Raw genomic sequence first — 17,973 nt, 5'->3', positions numbered from 1 at the left:
TGGGATGGAAACTGAGACGTTATCAAAGGAGAGCCCACACACATAGACACACACACACACACACACACACACACACACACACACACACACACACACACACACACACACACACACACACACACACACACACACACACACACACACACACACGTAATAAAAAGATATACCGCAGTTGAAACAGTTCAACATCAAATTGAGTCTTAAAAAATGTGCCAGTGGGTTGATATGATTTACTGAGTTATTACAATTATTTTAATGTAATTTATTGTCTTATATGTTGCATCATATTTATGCAAAAATAATGATAATTTGGTTTCCGGTGTTTGAGATTTGGTCAATAACAATTGGTGACGACTGCTTACGACTATATGCAGATATTGACCTTATACATTTCTGCGTTTGAAACATAGATAGAAAAATTATTCCCCGTTTTAGTTTAAGATATATTTTTTAAGTCCTATTTAAAAAGGTTCTAGCTTTGTCAAGTCACATTTACAGAACATTTACAACTGTTGTCCATATTCCAATATTTCTGTAATCTATAAATCATGATCCTTAACAAATAACTGCAGTCATGATTTATTAGGAACCTAGAACAATTGCAATGAATGTACCAGAGGAAAACAGTTGCACGTTTGTGGCAGTGACAATATAAAACGTCCCCTTTAAAACTGGCTTCAGTGACAGTCTATACAATGTCCCACTCCACTGTTTAACATATTTTAAGCGTGAACAGCTCCGCCTTATGCTTTTTGCATTGTTCCCACATCCTTGTAAACTGTGTTGGTTAAGTCCAGCATTATTTCAACAGACGTCCTGCTGCCAGCTATGGGTCACCACACCCGGCAGGACTGCGCGCCCCGGTTCATAGCCGACGACTCGGGACAGCTGAAAGTTTTCCAAAACTCTTCGTAGTTACTCATCGCTCCGATAACTCTGCAGGGTAGTAACAGTGGTGGTCAAAGTCAGGTTTGGAAATGTGTGTGTGTGTGTGTGTGTGCGTGTGTGTGCTGGTATTACTAATGTTGTGGGGACTTTTTTCTGTTTACACAGTCATATTATGGGGACGTACCTTCCTTTTGGGGACAAAATGGAAGTCCCCTTAACTTGACAATGACATTTAAGGGTGAAGACTTGCTTTTAGGTGAGGGTAGACTTAGGTTTAGGTTACGGTTAGAGTTAGGGGTTAGAGGGTTAGGGCAAGTCTCCAGGAAATTAATATAAGTCTATGTAATGTCCTTGCAAGTGTGTGTGTGTGTCTGTGTGTGTGTGCTAACCTGTATTTAGGTGGACTGTGAGCTCCACTCTGGATCTGGTCCCTGGCTGCTTCTGGTCTGTATGAGTTGCATCTCACCTGCAGAGTACAAGCACATTAAGATGGATGATTTAAATGTTTGATTATGTTTCTATGTCCCTGCTGCCTTATTATCATTAAAATGTATATGCAAGCTATAAAGAGTACAAAAGAAAATATATCACAAAATAACTCATTATTAAACCTCCTACGAGGAACTTTTAATTAAATTGTTTATCAAACAGTCTAATTTTTCCTCTGTTGATTATAAATGACCTGTAAGAGCAAATGAGACCATCAGCAAAAACAATGCTATTTATACAGTATATGATCATTAGTAATGCCTTTGCAGGTGTCCGGTTTTCCGGGAACTTACAAAACGATTTACGGCAGGCTGACTGGAACGTCCTTTGTGTCCCGAACGGTACTAAATCAAAGTTTACTTTGCTTCACCATCTTCATACAACCATTATTAATCTAACACAGTCACATATAAATACATGAGCTTAAACCTTTTAATTTCTTGAAGTCGTAGATCTTAACATTAACCTTTGTTAAGAAGTTGCTCAGGGGAAGATTCCAGTTAATTTAGAAATGACCACAGCAGTACAAGGATAACGCTCTTACTGGTTGGCTGTTACTGCCAACAAATTGGCAGTGTGTGTGTGTGTGTGTGTGTGTGTGTGTGTGTGTGTGTGTGTGTGTGTGTGTGTGTGTGTGTGTGTGTGTGTGTGTGTGTGTGTGTGTCATTACATGTGCATAACTGAGGAAGAATAGCTGGTTGTTGTTGAGTCCCACTCCAGGCAGCAGTGGCTCCTCCACACCACCTCTGCTCCCATCCACCCAGCGCCTGTATGCCTGCACACACCGATATAAAGACAAGGGTTTTCTCTCAACTGGACTTCTTCAAGTGACATCTAGAAAGCTTTGTAGCAGTTGTTTCACACAAAAGACATATTGAGTTTTGAAATACAGGTAACTAATAAAAATAAGGGAAACTAATAATAGGCACAGTAATATTCCATAAGACAGATCAAGAGTTATGCAGCAAGAAATGTATATTTATCTATTCATGCAAGATCAAGAATAGCTTTTCTTCTTTGATGGAAAGATGCAATAGAGACATAAAAAAATTAAAAAGCAGCTCATACCCTGAAAGCCTCTCGTAATCCTGCGTTGTCCGCTATGTTCTCTGCCAGCGTCCTCTTGCCCCGCACCTACAGAAATACATTTAGATTGTCATGTCTATACTTCATTAACAAACATAATTAAGGTTAATTCTGGATTAGGGCGTCAAATTTTGGCTTTGAACTATGCACCCCTTACTATGTAAACACGTTAAATAAGCAGATAAGATCAACATAAAAATATACTGGAAGCATCCTGTAAAAGTGTCAAACTGACATAATGAAATACTATTTGAGACTTGGATCGTTATTGGAATATGCATGCCTTTAAGTCAATATTTTAAAGGTGTTATTTTAAACACATTTTGATGTAACAGGTTTTGTAAATTCAAAGTCTTACATTGAGTGTGGCTTCCTCCCAGTGGTAGTCATTGTACTGGTTGATCATACACTGGTTCTTCTCATTGAAGGCTGATACAGACGAGTTGCTCCACCACTGGTCTAGGTTGCCATTCTTGTCGTACTTGCGACCTGTTTACAAAAATTCCCCGTATTAGAAATGACTCACGTTATTGTGGATGTTTTCGGAGGTAATTTCTTTTAATTTTGGTAGATACAGTATTTACCGTTATTGTCAAAGCCGTGTGTTAACTCGTGTCCAACTATGACGCCGATGGCACCGTAACTTAAAGATCTGGAAACACACAAGGATCATTTTAATTTATAACCAACCATTGCATTTTGTATGCACTTTCTGTCTCCTCTTTCTGCAATAATTTGGATACTTCTTGGGTATTTATTGTAATTTTTTATCTTTTGTTTTGTTTTTACTGATTTTTTGTATGGAGCCCTGCAAGGGACATAGGGGGGTGGGGAGTTTCTTTTAGCTTTGCCTTGATTTGTTAAAAAATAAAGAAAAAAGTCTGGCTGCGAATCTGCTGAAATTCTACTCAAAAGAAAATATATATTTAAAAAAAAAATACAACTATACATTTCACAAAATATGGCCTTTATCAATATAATAAAATTGCTTTTTATTTTTATTTCAAGTATTGAGTAGTTTAATAATTGCTTGCTGCGTGTGCATTCACAATGTTTTTAAAACGTAAACCTATCTATATAGATCAGAACGTTTCTAAAAACCACATATTTCAGGAAAATACATATATACTGTATTTCATTGTGCCACATACTGGCTGTGTGACCAAGCCTTTGGTGTTTACATGTCCTCAAATTCTATGAAAACCCATCCCCAAATCCAAACTCTATTTGATCGGCTGAGCATGAGGTATTAAATTATGCTGTTTGTACCACCAGCCTGACCACTGCAGTTCATACGGCCGTGGTTCGGTTTTCAAAGAGTGTTCATGTCAGAATAATGAATTTCAGAGCTGCACATTGGCTCCTGAGCAAAGCCTGATGAAGCATTTCTTTAGGTCTGTTAGCAGGGCGCGTCACATTTGTTTATTCTCACCTCGGATACTCTCTCCCCCAGAAGAAGGGCTTTTGAAGCTCTCCGGCCGGGAATCCTAAACGGAAGGATCAAAATAATGTTTTTGTTTGTGTCAGGAGTCATTTACTGTAAAAAGGTCCGGTCAAATCCCTTCAAAGACTTATTATTTGTAATTAATAATGTATTGGAGTCACTTATACTGTTGGCTATATGACAGATGGCATTACATCTGTTTTATCTCTCCTTCTTCTATTTTTTTAAGCATCTTCATAATTAATTATCTTACTGAAATGCGTACTTTTAGGGCAATATTAATCCCCTAAAAAGTATGTATTATAACATATACTTAATTAAAATATTTAAAGTGCAGTGTAGAGGCATTCTGTGTGAACAATGCTTCAGAAGTCGAGATCATTCTCAATATTTAGATAGAAATATTGGCGAAATGTCGGTAATCGTTCATGAATTGCGTCTTACTGATTTGATTGGTGGACGAACTGTAGAAGGCGTTCACAGTTGTTGGGTTTGTAAACCACCTGCGGAAAAACACAAACACATGCACACACACACACACATTAAGGCAAATAAAAAACAAAATGTCTCTCAGCAAGTTGACAATTAGTCCAGCCACTCACTCTGTACGTGGGACACTCTTTCGGAGCCAGACGATATCTGACTGGGCGATAAACTTCAACGTCTGCATTACATTCCCATAGTAGTCCCTCTCACTGAACTCTAGCTGAAACATACACAGATTTTATTTGATTTTATTGATTGATTTGCACATATTCATTCAAACAATACACCATAAAACACAACAAATATACTGTATATTTCACATGGAAAAAGTGTGTGCTTGAGAGGTCAAAAAACCCGAGGGGGGGTTTTAGTACACCTCACCAAGTCACTAAAAGTCGAATGGAATGGAAAAAAATTACAAGTTAAAATGTTATTTGATGAATTCAAATACACACAGTTAAGTTGCCTATTGCACTTTTTATAAAAGAATCAGGAGAATCAATTCAGCTGCTTCTTGGAGTTATGTTCAGCTTGCTATATTTGTTCTAGTTTTAAAGATTTAGAAAAAAAAACTTGGTGATCCCATGTTGTACCCTATGTGCTATGCTAAAGAAATAGCTGACAGCTGTGCCATACAAACCTGCTTTAGGTCGTCATTGATGTAGGTGTCGTTCAGAATAAACTCAGGATAGCCAACCTTAGGCAAGACTGCATGGGCCTTGAGAGAGTGAGACAACAAAAGCTTAATCAGGTTTTTTACATAATCATATACAGATGTTTCAGACACTATTTCTGTGTGTAAATGACAGGGAGTGCAACTGTTTAATAAACTGCATTGCAAGAAATAAAGAGTAATTATTTGAGAGCCACAGAGCCTTGACACAAATATTGAAAGAGTCATTTTAAATGGCTGTTCCATACAAAATAAAGAGCCAATAGGAATAAAATGCAAAACTATGTTATCCAGGTGAGAGCTAGTAACAAAAACTCTAGGTGAACCTAGTTTGTTTAAAAGTTGTCATCACTGTACTCAGGGGTGGATTACTGCACGGGCACACCGGGCACAGGCCCAGGGGCCCAAGGGCTCAGGGGGGCCCTAAACCAGAGATACTGATAGTAACTTTTCATGTCGCATAGTCAAAGAGCTAAGTCACTCATGTCAATAACAGGGTCCAAAAAGGAATAGCCTAAATATAAGGATACTCATTAACATTTAACAAGATAGAAATCATCATGGGCCCCTCAACTAGTGGGGGAGAAATACAAAAGCAAGTTAAAAACAACAGCATTAGTAGCTCTGTCTAAGGGGCTCCATGAGGGGCCTTGAAGGCCCCCTCACACATACAGAAATAAGCTTTATGTGTGAATTCTAAATTGTTCATAAAAAGTAGCTATCCACTTTATCTGTTGAAATGGGCCCCTCCATCATAGAACATGGGTCTGCAGACCAATCTACTGTACTGTTTTTACAGTTGCAGAGTAAAGAGTGCTGCCTGTTTAAGAACAATCTGAAAACTCATGTTCCTTCGGCATCTCAGGATTTGATATAGCCTCTAAAATGTCCTCTCAAAGTGCACCAGATTGATGCATTTTACTTTAAAAAGGTAAAAAGAAATTCGGGGGGGGGCATGCCCCCGGACCCCCCAACAAGGTACAGGGTCCCTCCAACAGTATCCCAAAATCCTGTGGGAAAAATTGACTTCCTTAATATGTTTTTGCCATTAATTGTATGTATCTGTGTGGAAAAGTCTGTGTACCTGACTGGATAGGGAGGAGTGGGGGGCCCTTTAAGAGTTTGTGCCCAGGGGCCCATTATCTCATAATCCGTCTATGACTGTACTAGCTGCAAAGTAAGTGGATATGCAATTTGGTTCAAGGAGAAATAGGTGCTTCATGAAAGGAGTGGAAGACATTATGAAAGTCGTTGGACCTCCATTAACAATGATGGTAAATTGAAAGTCGGCGCTGCACTGTTTTGTCTAAGTGAAACAAGGTATTCAGTTTTAAAAAATGTGTGAGCAGCCGTGATTAAAAGAGATGAAACAGAATCCATCTCATTACAAGTCGGTCAATATTCCGGCCTGGCGCTGCGATAATTTACATATTTATGTTAATAATTAATTAAATGACTGATCAAAGCGGAGAATATCTCTGTACTCTGTAGAACTACTTTGAGCTCATTTGGAGTTTTTAAATCAGATGTAGGTGAAAACTTAAAACTTTCTCAAGTGGTCAAACAATGCAGATTTAACTTGAGAGCCACATTTTTTATATAAGAAGTTTCTTTAAAACAGCAGCATACAATATCTTTATTTCAATAATAATAATAATCCCTATAAGTTTATTTAAAGCGCTTTTCAAAAATAATTAAAAATAGATCACATGACTGTCTATGTGTCGCTTGTAAGGATAGACCCACAGCAAATTTTTACTCGACAGTTCTCCTCCATTTTAGCATCTTTCAGCTAAATGATTTTCTTTACTGTTTTGGTTGACTCACAGCTCTCATCACTCTTTTCACTTTTTTGGCAGCTCCTATCAAATTATTTGCTAAACAATCAATGCACCAAAATGGTAGAGACAGATATTTTGGTTGGAAGTTGGTCCTAAAACATATCAGATCTGCCCCCCCAGTGGCCGATAAAAATATTAATGCAACTTAACGTTTTTAAGTAAAATGATAAATTTCAGAGTTAAAAAAGTTAGGAGTTATGAGAAAATCGGGGATGAAGCAGCCTGTTGTTCTGACCTTGTCTATGGCTCTCTTCTTCGTTGGTGGATCCATCCAGTCGTTCTCCTTCTCCAGGATGTCGATGAACGCCCAGCGAACGCCCTCGATCAGCTCCTCCATCTGATTAACACACACACACACACACAATCGTGTTTTCATCACTTCAGAGAACATTACATAGAGTTACATTCATTTCCTGGAGACTTTCCCACAAACACTACTTGCCTTACCCTTACCCTAACCCTAACCTAAACATCACTCTACTTTTAGCAAGTCACCACCCTAAAATGTAATTATTACGTTATGGGGACTTCTATTTTGTCCCCAAAAGGAAAACAGTCCCAACAATATAATTGTGTGAACAGAACAATGTCCCCACAACATGAGTAATACATGACCACACACATGAATCTGCCATGAGACTTACATAGGAAACACACATATAAAACACACACACACACACACACACACACACACACACACACACACACACACACACACACACACACACTTATAAAGTAGGTGTGTCCGCAGCACAACAATGGCTCATTGACGTTGCTACATAAACACTCACACACCCGCACTGACGCACAAGATGAAATGTCTGATGTCAACTCCAGGTCACACAGACAAAAAACACTCAACACACACACACACACACACACACACACACACACACACACACACACACACACACACACACACACACACACACACACACACACACACACACACACACACACACACACACACACACACACACACACACACACACACACATATCTGTTACAAACCCAGACATATACAAATATTTTAAAAACAACACTTGACAGGAAAGATTTCAACACATGATGCAATCCGCAGAACACACTCACCATGTGTTTCTTGTCCTCCTGGAAGTGTCTGTCGACAAAGAGGCGTCCAGTGGCGTAAACAAGTGTGTTCTCCACATAGTTTACACACTTATCCCAGCGCGGGGTCAGAGAGGTGGTTCCCGTGGTTACCTGGGAGAGACAGAGATGCAAAGGTGATATTGTGTCTTCCGCAGTGATGGAAATATCGGGACTTATACGTATACTTTGATAATTTTATTTAAGTACAACTAATTATTTTACATTAATTATCATTTGTGTTTAAGGCAATCTGTAAAGTGACATTTCAGCTACAGTACCTCTGAAAAATCTAACTACCTTTCTTCCCACCTCTTTAATTACTGTCTAATTACTGTAATTAATTCAATGTTGTGGAGACAAAAACAGAGACGGAAAAATTAAGAGACGTCTTGTGTGGACTTGCTACCCAGATCTTGCTGGGTAGCAGGTTTAATATTGAATAGTAAGGAGAATAAAAAAAACACCACCTTTACATGTATGCATCTAAAGCTGCATTCTCATTCCATTTAAAATGATTCTGAGCATGTTTTCAGTAAGCCATTCCAACATTCATAAAAGGAATCAAAATTAGAGTTCAAAATATGCTTGTATGGTCCGATAAAATGCTTCCCCGAGTTTGACCAACTTCAAATGTTGGCTTCAGCCCTGAGTACAGATATGTGCAATTCACTCTATGCTAAATGAAAAATACAATATGAAAATCAGTGTGTAGCACATAATGTTTACTGTCACAGCTTCAGTGGTGCATTAAAGGCATAGCTCAAGAGATTCATCACTGTCCACACATATACAAACATATCTATAATTAAGTGTAAATCATCTTGTTCATAGCTTTTAACTGTGCATTTTTTATAATTGACTTATTATAGATTATTATTATTATTATTATTATTATTATTATTATTATTATTATTATTATTATTATTATTATTATTATTATTATTATTATTATTATTATTATTTGTCTGAACACAGAATTCTTTCTGTACCAACCCGAGCGTAGTCCAGGTATCTGTAAAGGAAACGGCGGCTCATAGTGGTGATCTTAGAAAAAACTGTCCTCCACTGGACATAGTTAGCTACAGTCCTGGGGAGAGAGGGACAGATAGAGAGTCATAGAGAGAGAGAGAGAGAGAGAGAGAGAGAGAGAGAGAGAGAGAGAGAGAGAGAGAGAGAGAGAGAGAGAGGAAGGACATTAATATAGATGAGTACATGTAATCTCATTATACACTATAATGTTCTTATAATGAGAGACAGAAGCCCTCCAGCTCCAGTGTTTTCTCATCAGTCTGCGTGGGTTTTCCGCCTAGCTGTTCTTGTGTCTGTGTGTGTGTGTACCTGGGATCTGTGGCGTTAATGAGCTTGAAAAGTTCCTTGAAGTACTGCGGGGCTCTGACGATGACAGGCTCAGAGGAAGAGATGGAGCGATCAGGGTGGGCTTTAGACTCCACCACAGCTTTAACAAAAGCCAGCCAATCAAACTACAGACAGACAAGGAGACAAAGAGAAAGTCAATAATTGTTTAGGATTTAGGAATAACACTGTTGTTTTTAAAAGGCAATCTTGTTGATTTTCTGAATTTTTTGGACTGAGATGATTGCTGATAATTATTTGTGTGCATTTTTTTGAGCAATTTTCTCCCTAATTTTCCACAAAGCCCACCCAGTGTATTAGGGCTAGGCCATATGACTTCAACTCAAGAACATTTGAATTTAAAAAAAAATTGGAAAATAACTTAAATCTCTCACTTAAACACATATTTGAATTATCCCTATGTGAAAATAAGAAATTAACTTAAATCTCTAGTATTAAATATAAATGCCATGTAAAAAAAATCTAAATAATCGGCCTTTACAAGTTTAAGTAGATTAGATGGTCTGAATGTTTTATATTTGAAATACCTGTGGTATGGAGCGCTGCAGGCGAGAGAGTGTGTATCTGTTGTACATGTTCTCACTGGTGCGGTTTTCATAGGGAATCAGGATCTGCGGAGACAATGATAAATGGTATACTGATATGACTGATACTAAATTTCAAACCTAAATTAATTTTCCCTTCATAATGGTGCAGTTGATACATCAATTTCCGAATTTAATATGCTGGGTTTTTAATTAGCTCCAGAGCCATTGAGGCCTATCACATCATTTCCATGCCATAAGTGGGATTATATTTATCTGAAATGAGGTTTTACATGAGCCAGTTTGGTCTCGAAGTCGAGGGCCTTCTCCATCTGGGTCAGGGCAGTTTTCTCTGGGGCGCCCAGCATGACGGCTGTGTCCACCATCAAACTCAGCAAGGCAGCGCGATACTGGAGAGAGAGAGAGAGAGAGAGGGATAGATAGATAGATAGATAAATAGATAGATAGATAGATAGATAGATAGATAGATAGATAGATAGATAGATAGATAGATAGATAGATAGATAGATACAGAGATATAATTTATGCTTATTATTATTTGTATACCATATTAACCCCATACAGTATATGTGGGTAAAATATGTTCTGTAAGGTTAACAGAGCAATAATGATAGCATCATTTAACTAATCGCTAGATACTGCATACAATTTGCACTTTATTATGCTGGCCTAATGAAGCAGCTATTAATGGGGAAATCTCTAATTGAATTTAATTTACTCATTTTTTTTTCCATTATGACATTATGCAAATGTTGAGCCTGGAAAAAAGCTGGCTGATATACGGCCGATATTTCAAGAGTCGGAAATTCTTTTATGCCGCCATTTATCACTCAAGCAGGAAGGAAATGGCTCCTGCAGGAAAAGTGAATTTTTAGATGACAGGTTAAAAAGGGGTTTGAAGGATGGAGTAGAGACTTACCGCACGGGCAGAGGTAGTGTTGGTGATGTAATCTTCCCTCGAGGACAGGGACAAGGATGCCTGGTCCAGCTACATACAAACACAGAGCACAGGTTAACTTCTGTAAGGGATGTTTCTTTTTGTGGTGTTTTTATCTTTTGCAGAACCAATACAAATCTGAAAAATGTGACTCAGTAAGGCACTGAACCTATGAGTGCATTTGAAATCATCTAAATCTGATTAATTAACACAATATATCTTGTTGTTGAATAATGCGTATAAGTCATCTAGTAAAACAAATTCAAATTGTGGTTCAGTGGTGAATATATGTTGGAAAAGTGAGGGTATCTTCCAAAATGTGAAACTTTCCCTTTAAAAATCTTAATGTGAAAATTATTCAAGATTCAAGAGTGTTTATTTTTCATAATTATGCAAAACAATTACAGAAGCAATCATTGGCAAGTTAGTTAGTTAGTTAGTTAAATCTTTATTGTCCACGGTGTGGAGATTCGTCAATGACATTCTTGGGTTTCAGGCTCCATTCAACAATGTAATATAAAATAATAAATGTATAACAGAAACACGCGAGTGAAGAATGCAACCTAAGAAAACAAAGATCTTAACAAACACAAAAGTTGTGCAAATACACAATGCAGATTCAAGGTTAAGTGTAGTAATGAGGTGCACCATATAAATATGAAGTCAAATGCAAACAAAAAAAAATGACACATTCATGCAGTCATAACAGTGTATGGTGGAGGTCTGACCTTGATGATGTAATGTGAGGAGTTCTTGTCGTCGGGGGAGACGTACAGGCGAATCAGAACACTCTTACTGTTCTGGTTCCTCATCTCTGCCACGGTCCTCAGGAGGTTCCACTGTCCAGCCGACCACTGGTACTCCCCACCCAGACCATCCCCCAATACAGGCCAACGGAACTCCGGCTGTTTGAGTGTTTTCAACAGCGGCTTGGTGTCCAGCTGCTCAAGTATGGCTATGTAATCACACACACACACACACACACACACACACAAGTAAGGAAATACAATGAAGTAATGCATATTGTTTGTTTGTTCTGTTTTAAATTTTTTTAATTTAAAACATTTTTTTTATTGATTTTTAACATTGTGTTCAAAATGCTATTTCCCCAACTAGTGTTACCAGCACCTCTGATTGCTTTTAGCTTCTGCAATAACCTAGATGTCTCATGCGGGTCAATAACACTTCATCTTCACTTCACTAGTCTGCCGCTTCTGCGTCAACTAATGGGGATCCACAATAAACAATAAACAATCTTGTCCAATTTTACACCATATAGATGGCATATTGTAAATGTGTGTGTGTGTGTGTGTGTGTGTGTGTGTGCGTGCGTGCGTGCGTGCGTTTTCTTTGTGAGGACCTGTTTGTAGACATGGATAATGGGGTAATTTTGAACGTAAAAGTGACAGGTAAAGCTAGGTTTAAGATTTAAGTTATGTTGATTGTCTGTCAGGCATGTGGTTGGAATGTTAATGCTGTGTTAGGGGGATGGGGAGGCATCTTATAATCAACAGTCCCCACAAGTGCCAAACACATGTGTGTGTGTGTGTGTGTGTTTGGGTGTATCAGTCATATTATGGGGACCTTGCTCTAATGTGCGATTACTGTTATGTTAGGGTTAGTAAAGCACTGACTATGTAGGCTAGGGATTTAATGTGTCTAAATACAATGTCCTCTTAAGTTACAGAACCAAGTTTGTATGTGTGTGTCAGACTCACTCTCATTCATACAGGAGCGGTAAAGGATTTTAGCCTTGGACACTGCCTCCAGTTCATCAGGGTATGAAGGAGCTTCTAATAACTCTGACAGAAAAAATAATATTTGTTTTATAACTCACAACTCCAACAATTAAAACAATTAAACTTTTAGGAGAAAAATAAATAAAAAATGTGGAACACCTGCATCGATGGCACATCAAACATTCGTCAGAAAATGTTGTATGTATCAGAGTACACTTTAAGTCAGCAAAGACATTCACAAAAATTCCAATAAAGCAAGACAATCCTGTTATTAATTAAAGAGAGCCTTCAACTTGTCTATGGCATCTATAAAAATCTCTACTCACTTGCTTGATGTTCCATCTCATGTGTATACGGAATTAGCTCTTACTTTTAAAGAAAAGACTAATCAAACTGAAGTGATTGAGTTTCTAGAAAAGCGCTATATAAATCCAATAGAGTATTATTATTACCAAACATTTTTATGTCTGTTTAAGTCAAGTGTGCTTTCTTTAGGGTAGATACACTGATTGATGGGAAGCTTGTAGGCAAACCCACCTTTGAGTCGTATGTCTACATGCTGTCGCAGCCAGGGGTAGATGCCATATGACGAGGAATCTTCAGGGATCGGGTTCTCCTTTAACCAACCGCCACAGGAGAACCCATAAAAGTCCTCACAGGGGTTCACAGACTGGTCCAATTTACTCAGAATAGACCCAGCTACAAGGCAGAACAATAAAAACACAACCATGTGAGTCCAAATAATAACCTTTGAAACAGTTAACATACAGAGAATAGTAGATGTAATATTAAATAATAGTGTGTTAAATTAGTGTTAACCACCACTCCTCACCTGCTTCAATGCATTCTGGCGTCAGACAGAACTCTTCTTGACTAGATTTTTGAGAGACTGAGGGAGAAGAAAAGAGTTGAAGGAAGAAATCACACAAGGACGTAGATAATTTGGATAACTGTCTGTTGATCATTTTTAGGCATTTTATTTTGCAGTACAGCCCCACTTCACCTACATGCAAACAATCCTCTACTGCTTGTGGTCCAATAAGTAGTGTTGTGGTGTTGATAATTGCTTTCCTCAACAAACTTCAAATGTAGTTTTTGAGTTTGTAATAAACAATAGTTTTGCATGGAAAGAGGGAACATGAAACAAACTTCTCTGTCTTTAGAAAGTTAAAAAATAGACAGAAATATCAAAAATGAAATGTGAATAAATTAACACTAAGGCCAATATTATTGGAAATATGTGATTTAGTAAGAGTTACTTCTATTTCCAGTCAATTCAGTGTTGAACAATATGCTTTACCAATAAGAAAACAGTATTTTATAGCCTACTGTATTAACAAAGAAAAGAAAAAAAGGGTTGCAACCTTAATCATTTTCTAGAGATATAACATTATTAAGGTTTCTTTTTTTTATATATAAATAACAAATTATGCCAGAGGGAGGTCAATATGCAACATTCCCACAATCCACTCTTTATTGAAGAATGGGACGAATACAGGGCAAAGTGCAGTTGATACAGCTGGAGAGCAGTCGGACAGAGTAAACAGTTAGTGGATTACATTTTAACCTTGTGCCTGTCTGCACCAGAGGAAGTCACCACCTACAACCTCCATGCAACTTGTATCTGTGTACTATCACTCAATATACCACCACGCATCATTTATTTAAACATTTCTTCCTTGAATCCCAAGAAACTACATCCAAAATAAACACCAGGGTTTTGACCTTAACTTGACTGTCAGATGGAATTACGCCAGTCACTTCTGACGTGGGCAGGCAGAAACCCACAAGAACACAAGAGCAGAGCCACCCATTGTTTACGCTACTCCAGTGTGACCACAGGTTAACCAAATCATTTCCTTTCCTAGAAGGTGAAAGGACGCCTGCTTTTCTTTAACCTCTTGGCAGTACAAACCACTGCTATGTGATGTGGCAGCACAAGCCCACGATAGGAACTGACAGATTTAGACAATTCAAAATCCCCATTGTGAACGGATGAGTGGAGCGCTACGGGGCTGCGCCACAATGTCTGACCTAGGAGGATGACTGGGCCGTGTCGTCTATTTGGAGCTACTTGTGTGTGAGTTGTGTGCTTAATGTCGTGACTACTGTGTCTTGAAATGCACACACTCACTACATCAACCGAGCGTGACCCGGAACAACCTCCACAACCTCTCTAACCGCCGTGTCAGGAACATTTACACAGGGGGATTCAAGCACACTCACAGATGTGCAGTGTCACTCTTAAAGGAGCAGTCAGCGATTCTGGAGAAAGCTTGTTGTCAAAATCCCTTTGTGTCAATATGAGTGAATTACTCCTTTGTGTGCGCGCTGATTTTCTAAAATGTTTATACACAGCCTAGGCTTTGTTAACAGGTACGTAAACAAAAGGGGCTCAGACCTGCCCACCGCAGCTGGCAACAAGCCCGTTTACAGAGCCTAGGCTGTGTATTAACACTGGATTTTCTTTTCAGCGCACACAGAGTTCAGACAGGTAGCGGATCGTGAGGAAATATTCCCTGATTTTGACAAAAAGGGATTTTGACAACAAGCATTCACCAAAATTGTACTCCACCTTTAATACACACTTTGTGTCCATGATTGAGATATCAAACAGGCCACCAACACAAACTTGCTTGTGCACAAACGTTCATTCAAGAGTCACGCTCTCTTTACTCATTAAAATGTACAAAATCAAACAGCCCCTTATGATACTTGTGTCTGCTCATTCGCATGGCCGGAGACTAGAGGAGGGGTTCCATTAGAGTGGGTGTGTGGGACTGCATACACAGGCACATAACATAATTACACTTCAATGGCCCCCACAGGAATTTTGGCTTCCCTCAATAACAGAATAACAATACTTACCCCACCCCACCCCAGAAACACACACACACACACACACACACACACACACACAACCATCCTAACAACCACTCACTAATATAACTACTGACACACTCCACATGAAGACTGAGGAAAAGTTAGACAATTTCGGAAATGCATATTTCTCCTTTAAACCAGTTGATGACTCATAGACACTGATTCCAAGAAAATAATACAGTAAAATGTGTTCAGTGTATGTAGTAAGATTGACAAAGCAGTCTTTCCTATAACTTCAGGAAACATCTGGACTTCACTAAATAACTAACTGAAATCATAAGCACTATGATGAATATACATGTTATTATGTATTCATCGTTTACCTACTGTGTGTTTTACATTATCTGCTTTAATATCTTATAGTTATAGCCTTTCTATGTCTTGTTTAAAGTTGTTGTTGAAATCGGTATCACACTTTTTATCTGCACTACTTTTGTGTTTATTTGCGTCTCAGGTGTTGCTCTCTTCACTTGTGTGTTTCTATTATACATTTTTCTACTTCTAGATTGCAGTGTTGAGAGGAGCCTGGGACATAAGAATTTATTTGCCAATGACTGCTGCTGTTATTGTTGTGCAAATGATATGAGAAATAAACTATCTTGAATCTTATTTTTATCATTAGTGTTACATCGCATATCATTTTTGGGATAGAAAATTCATATGTGTAAACCTTCAAAACCTCAGTCTTAATGAGTGTGAACTGCCCCTTGTAAATAAACAAATACACACACACACACACACACACACACACACCTTATTATTAAAATGCAAACTTCTTCCCAACTTATTTCATTTAAAATATACAGGAAAAATACCCACAAAGTGTCAACACACACAAACATTCTTTCTCTCTTTTTCCCATAGTTGTATTGAACTCCCACAGTGCGTTATGGAGAGGTTCTGTGTGTGCACGTGAATGAAACCTTATATGACCCAAAAATAGTTTGACACAAGTTACCCACAAGCGCTCCACAGAGACCGGTCTGCATGTACTACGGTATAATCTGAGGACAGCGTACGCAAAGTTTCCACGGAATTCCTTACAAATTATAATGCAGGTTGAAGAAAAATGTGTGTAGATTTCTTTAAGTGTGTGTGTGTGTGTGTGTGTGCGGGTGGTGGACTTACCCAGTATGAGTGCAAGCAGCAGAGCGGCACAGATGCACACACACATGGCCAGCGCTATCCTGTACAAACGACTGTTGCCCCTCTCGGGTTTAACCCCGCCACCACCTAAACGCTCCAGTTCCATGACTTTGCTATCACTAACTCACTCACACATAGAAAAACATACACTCACCCAACAGACAATGTAACAAAAAATATCTATAATAATGATTTATAAAAAATCTAGGGGAAGCGCTGAACAGATATAACTCAGAAAACTAAGAAAAAACTCACAGTTAAGGGCAAAATTAAATCCAACAAGTTAACAGTAACATCTGAACTTCTGGTCCATTTCCCAATTTAACAGCACATCATTTAATTCACTTTTTCTAGTCTTTACCACTCTCTCTCTCGCTCTATGCTGCTATCTGTCAATCTGGTTTTACTCTAACTTCAGCCTGGCTCTTCAAACTGTTCCTCCCTCATCACCGCTCCTCCTCTCCCCCTCTACTCTCCTCCCATCCCTCCCTCCCTCCCTCCCTACGGGACAGACAGAGAGGAGACCAAAGTGATGAACAGAGATCAATTAATAAGATTAGAAAAATCACTCACAAAAACCAGAACATGATCTGCATGTGTACACTGTACAAATGTAAAAGTTAGGTTAACTCTTAATTTTGAGGTGTCTTCACTATGTGTTGAGTTTTGAGGCCACTTACAGCGCTTTAGTTTAAAGGACATCTGAGCTGACTAATGATCTTTTCTTGGGGTGTATAATTGAAAATGTTGATTTCTACATACTGAGAATTGAAAAAATAACAGCTGTTCTAACTTATTCTCTGTCATATGGATGAAAACAGGACCAAGTTGGTCATGATGTTGATTCAAACATTAGACTGTTAGAACTTTCTGAAACACCTTCTGAATGAAAAATAAAAAGTTGGCACAGCTTTTGCTTTTTGTATTTCTTAGTATGTACAACACACAACTTAAAGAGGACCTATGATGCTTTTTGACTTTTATGACCTATAAACGTTGTTATGATGATTCATAGTCATGCTTAACCATACTAAATTATCAAATAATGACTTACATGCATTTCGACGTATTCCCTGCTGACCGTCTGGGGTGTCTGTGCAGAGCACTAAACACTATTCTAGCCAGTCGAGAAGTCACGTCTTCAAAGCGGTCTACCCTTTCATAATTTGTGACGTTGCATAAAAATTTGTGACGTGACCACGCGGATGTTTCCATGTATGGTAATGCTGTCACTTCCCTGTTCGCGTCTGCCTCGCGCCCTTATAGGTCCATGCTCGCGCTTCCCGCCACTGAAAGTGTTCCGGAAGGAAGGTAACCAATCACAACGGAGTG

The 17,973-nt window shown here is 38.5% G+C and overlaps 1 protein-coding gene across 1 annotated transcript; it reads right to left on the bottom strand.

Annotated features, from left to right (window-relative positions):
• Positions 1–811: 811 nt before the first annotated feature.
• Positions 812–16,747, bottom strand: phex (phosphate regulating endopeptidase homolog, X-linked; the record flags this gene model as incomplete). Its single annotated transcript, XM_080049837.1, is given in 22 exon segments — positions 812–936; positions 1,278–1,354; positions 2,048–2,152; positions 2,446–2,511; positions 2,822–2,952; positions 3,048–3,115; positions 3,896–3,950; positions 4,352–4,410; positions 4,510–4,607; positions 5,031–5,111; positions 7,143–7,244; positions 8,000–8,128; positions 9,011–9,104; positions 9,356–9,498; positions 9,919–10,002; positions 10,209–10,325; positions 10,856–10,924; positions 11,602–11,828; positions 12,592–12,675; positions 13,150–13,311; positions 13,445–13,501; positions 16,624–16,747. Coding segments are annotated over 22 exon segments (2,235 nt in total). The 3' UTR covers positions 812–833.
• Positions 16,748–17,973: the final 1,226 nt, after the last annotated feature.

This window comes from Ammodytes marinus (assembly GCF_949987685.1).
Source record: "Ammodytes marinus genome assembly, chromosome: 21".
Lineage (NCBI taxonomy): Eukaryota > Metazoa > Chordata > Actinopteri > Uranoscopiformes > Ammodytidae > Ammodytes > Ammodytes marinus.
The sequence above is the reverse complement of the archived record's forward strand: the minus strand, read 5'-3'. Positions and strand labels throughout refer to the sequence as shown.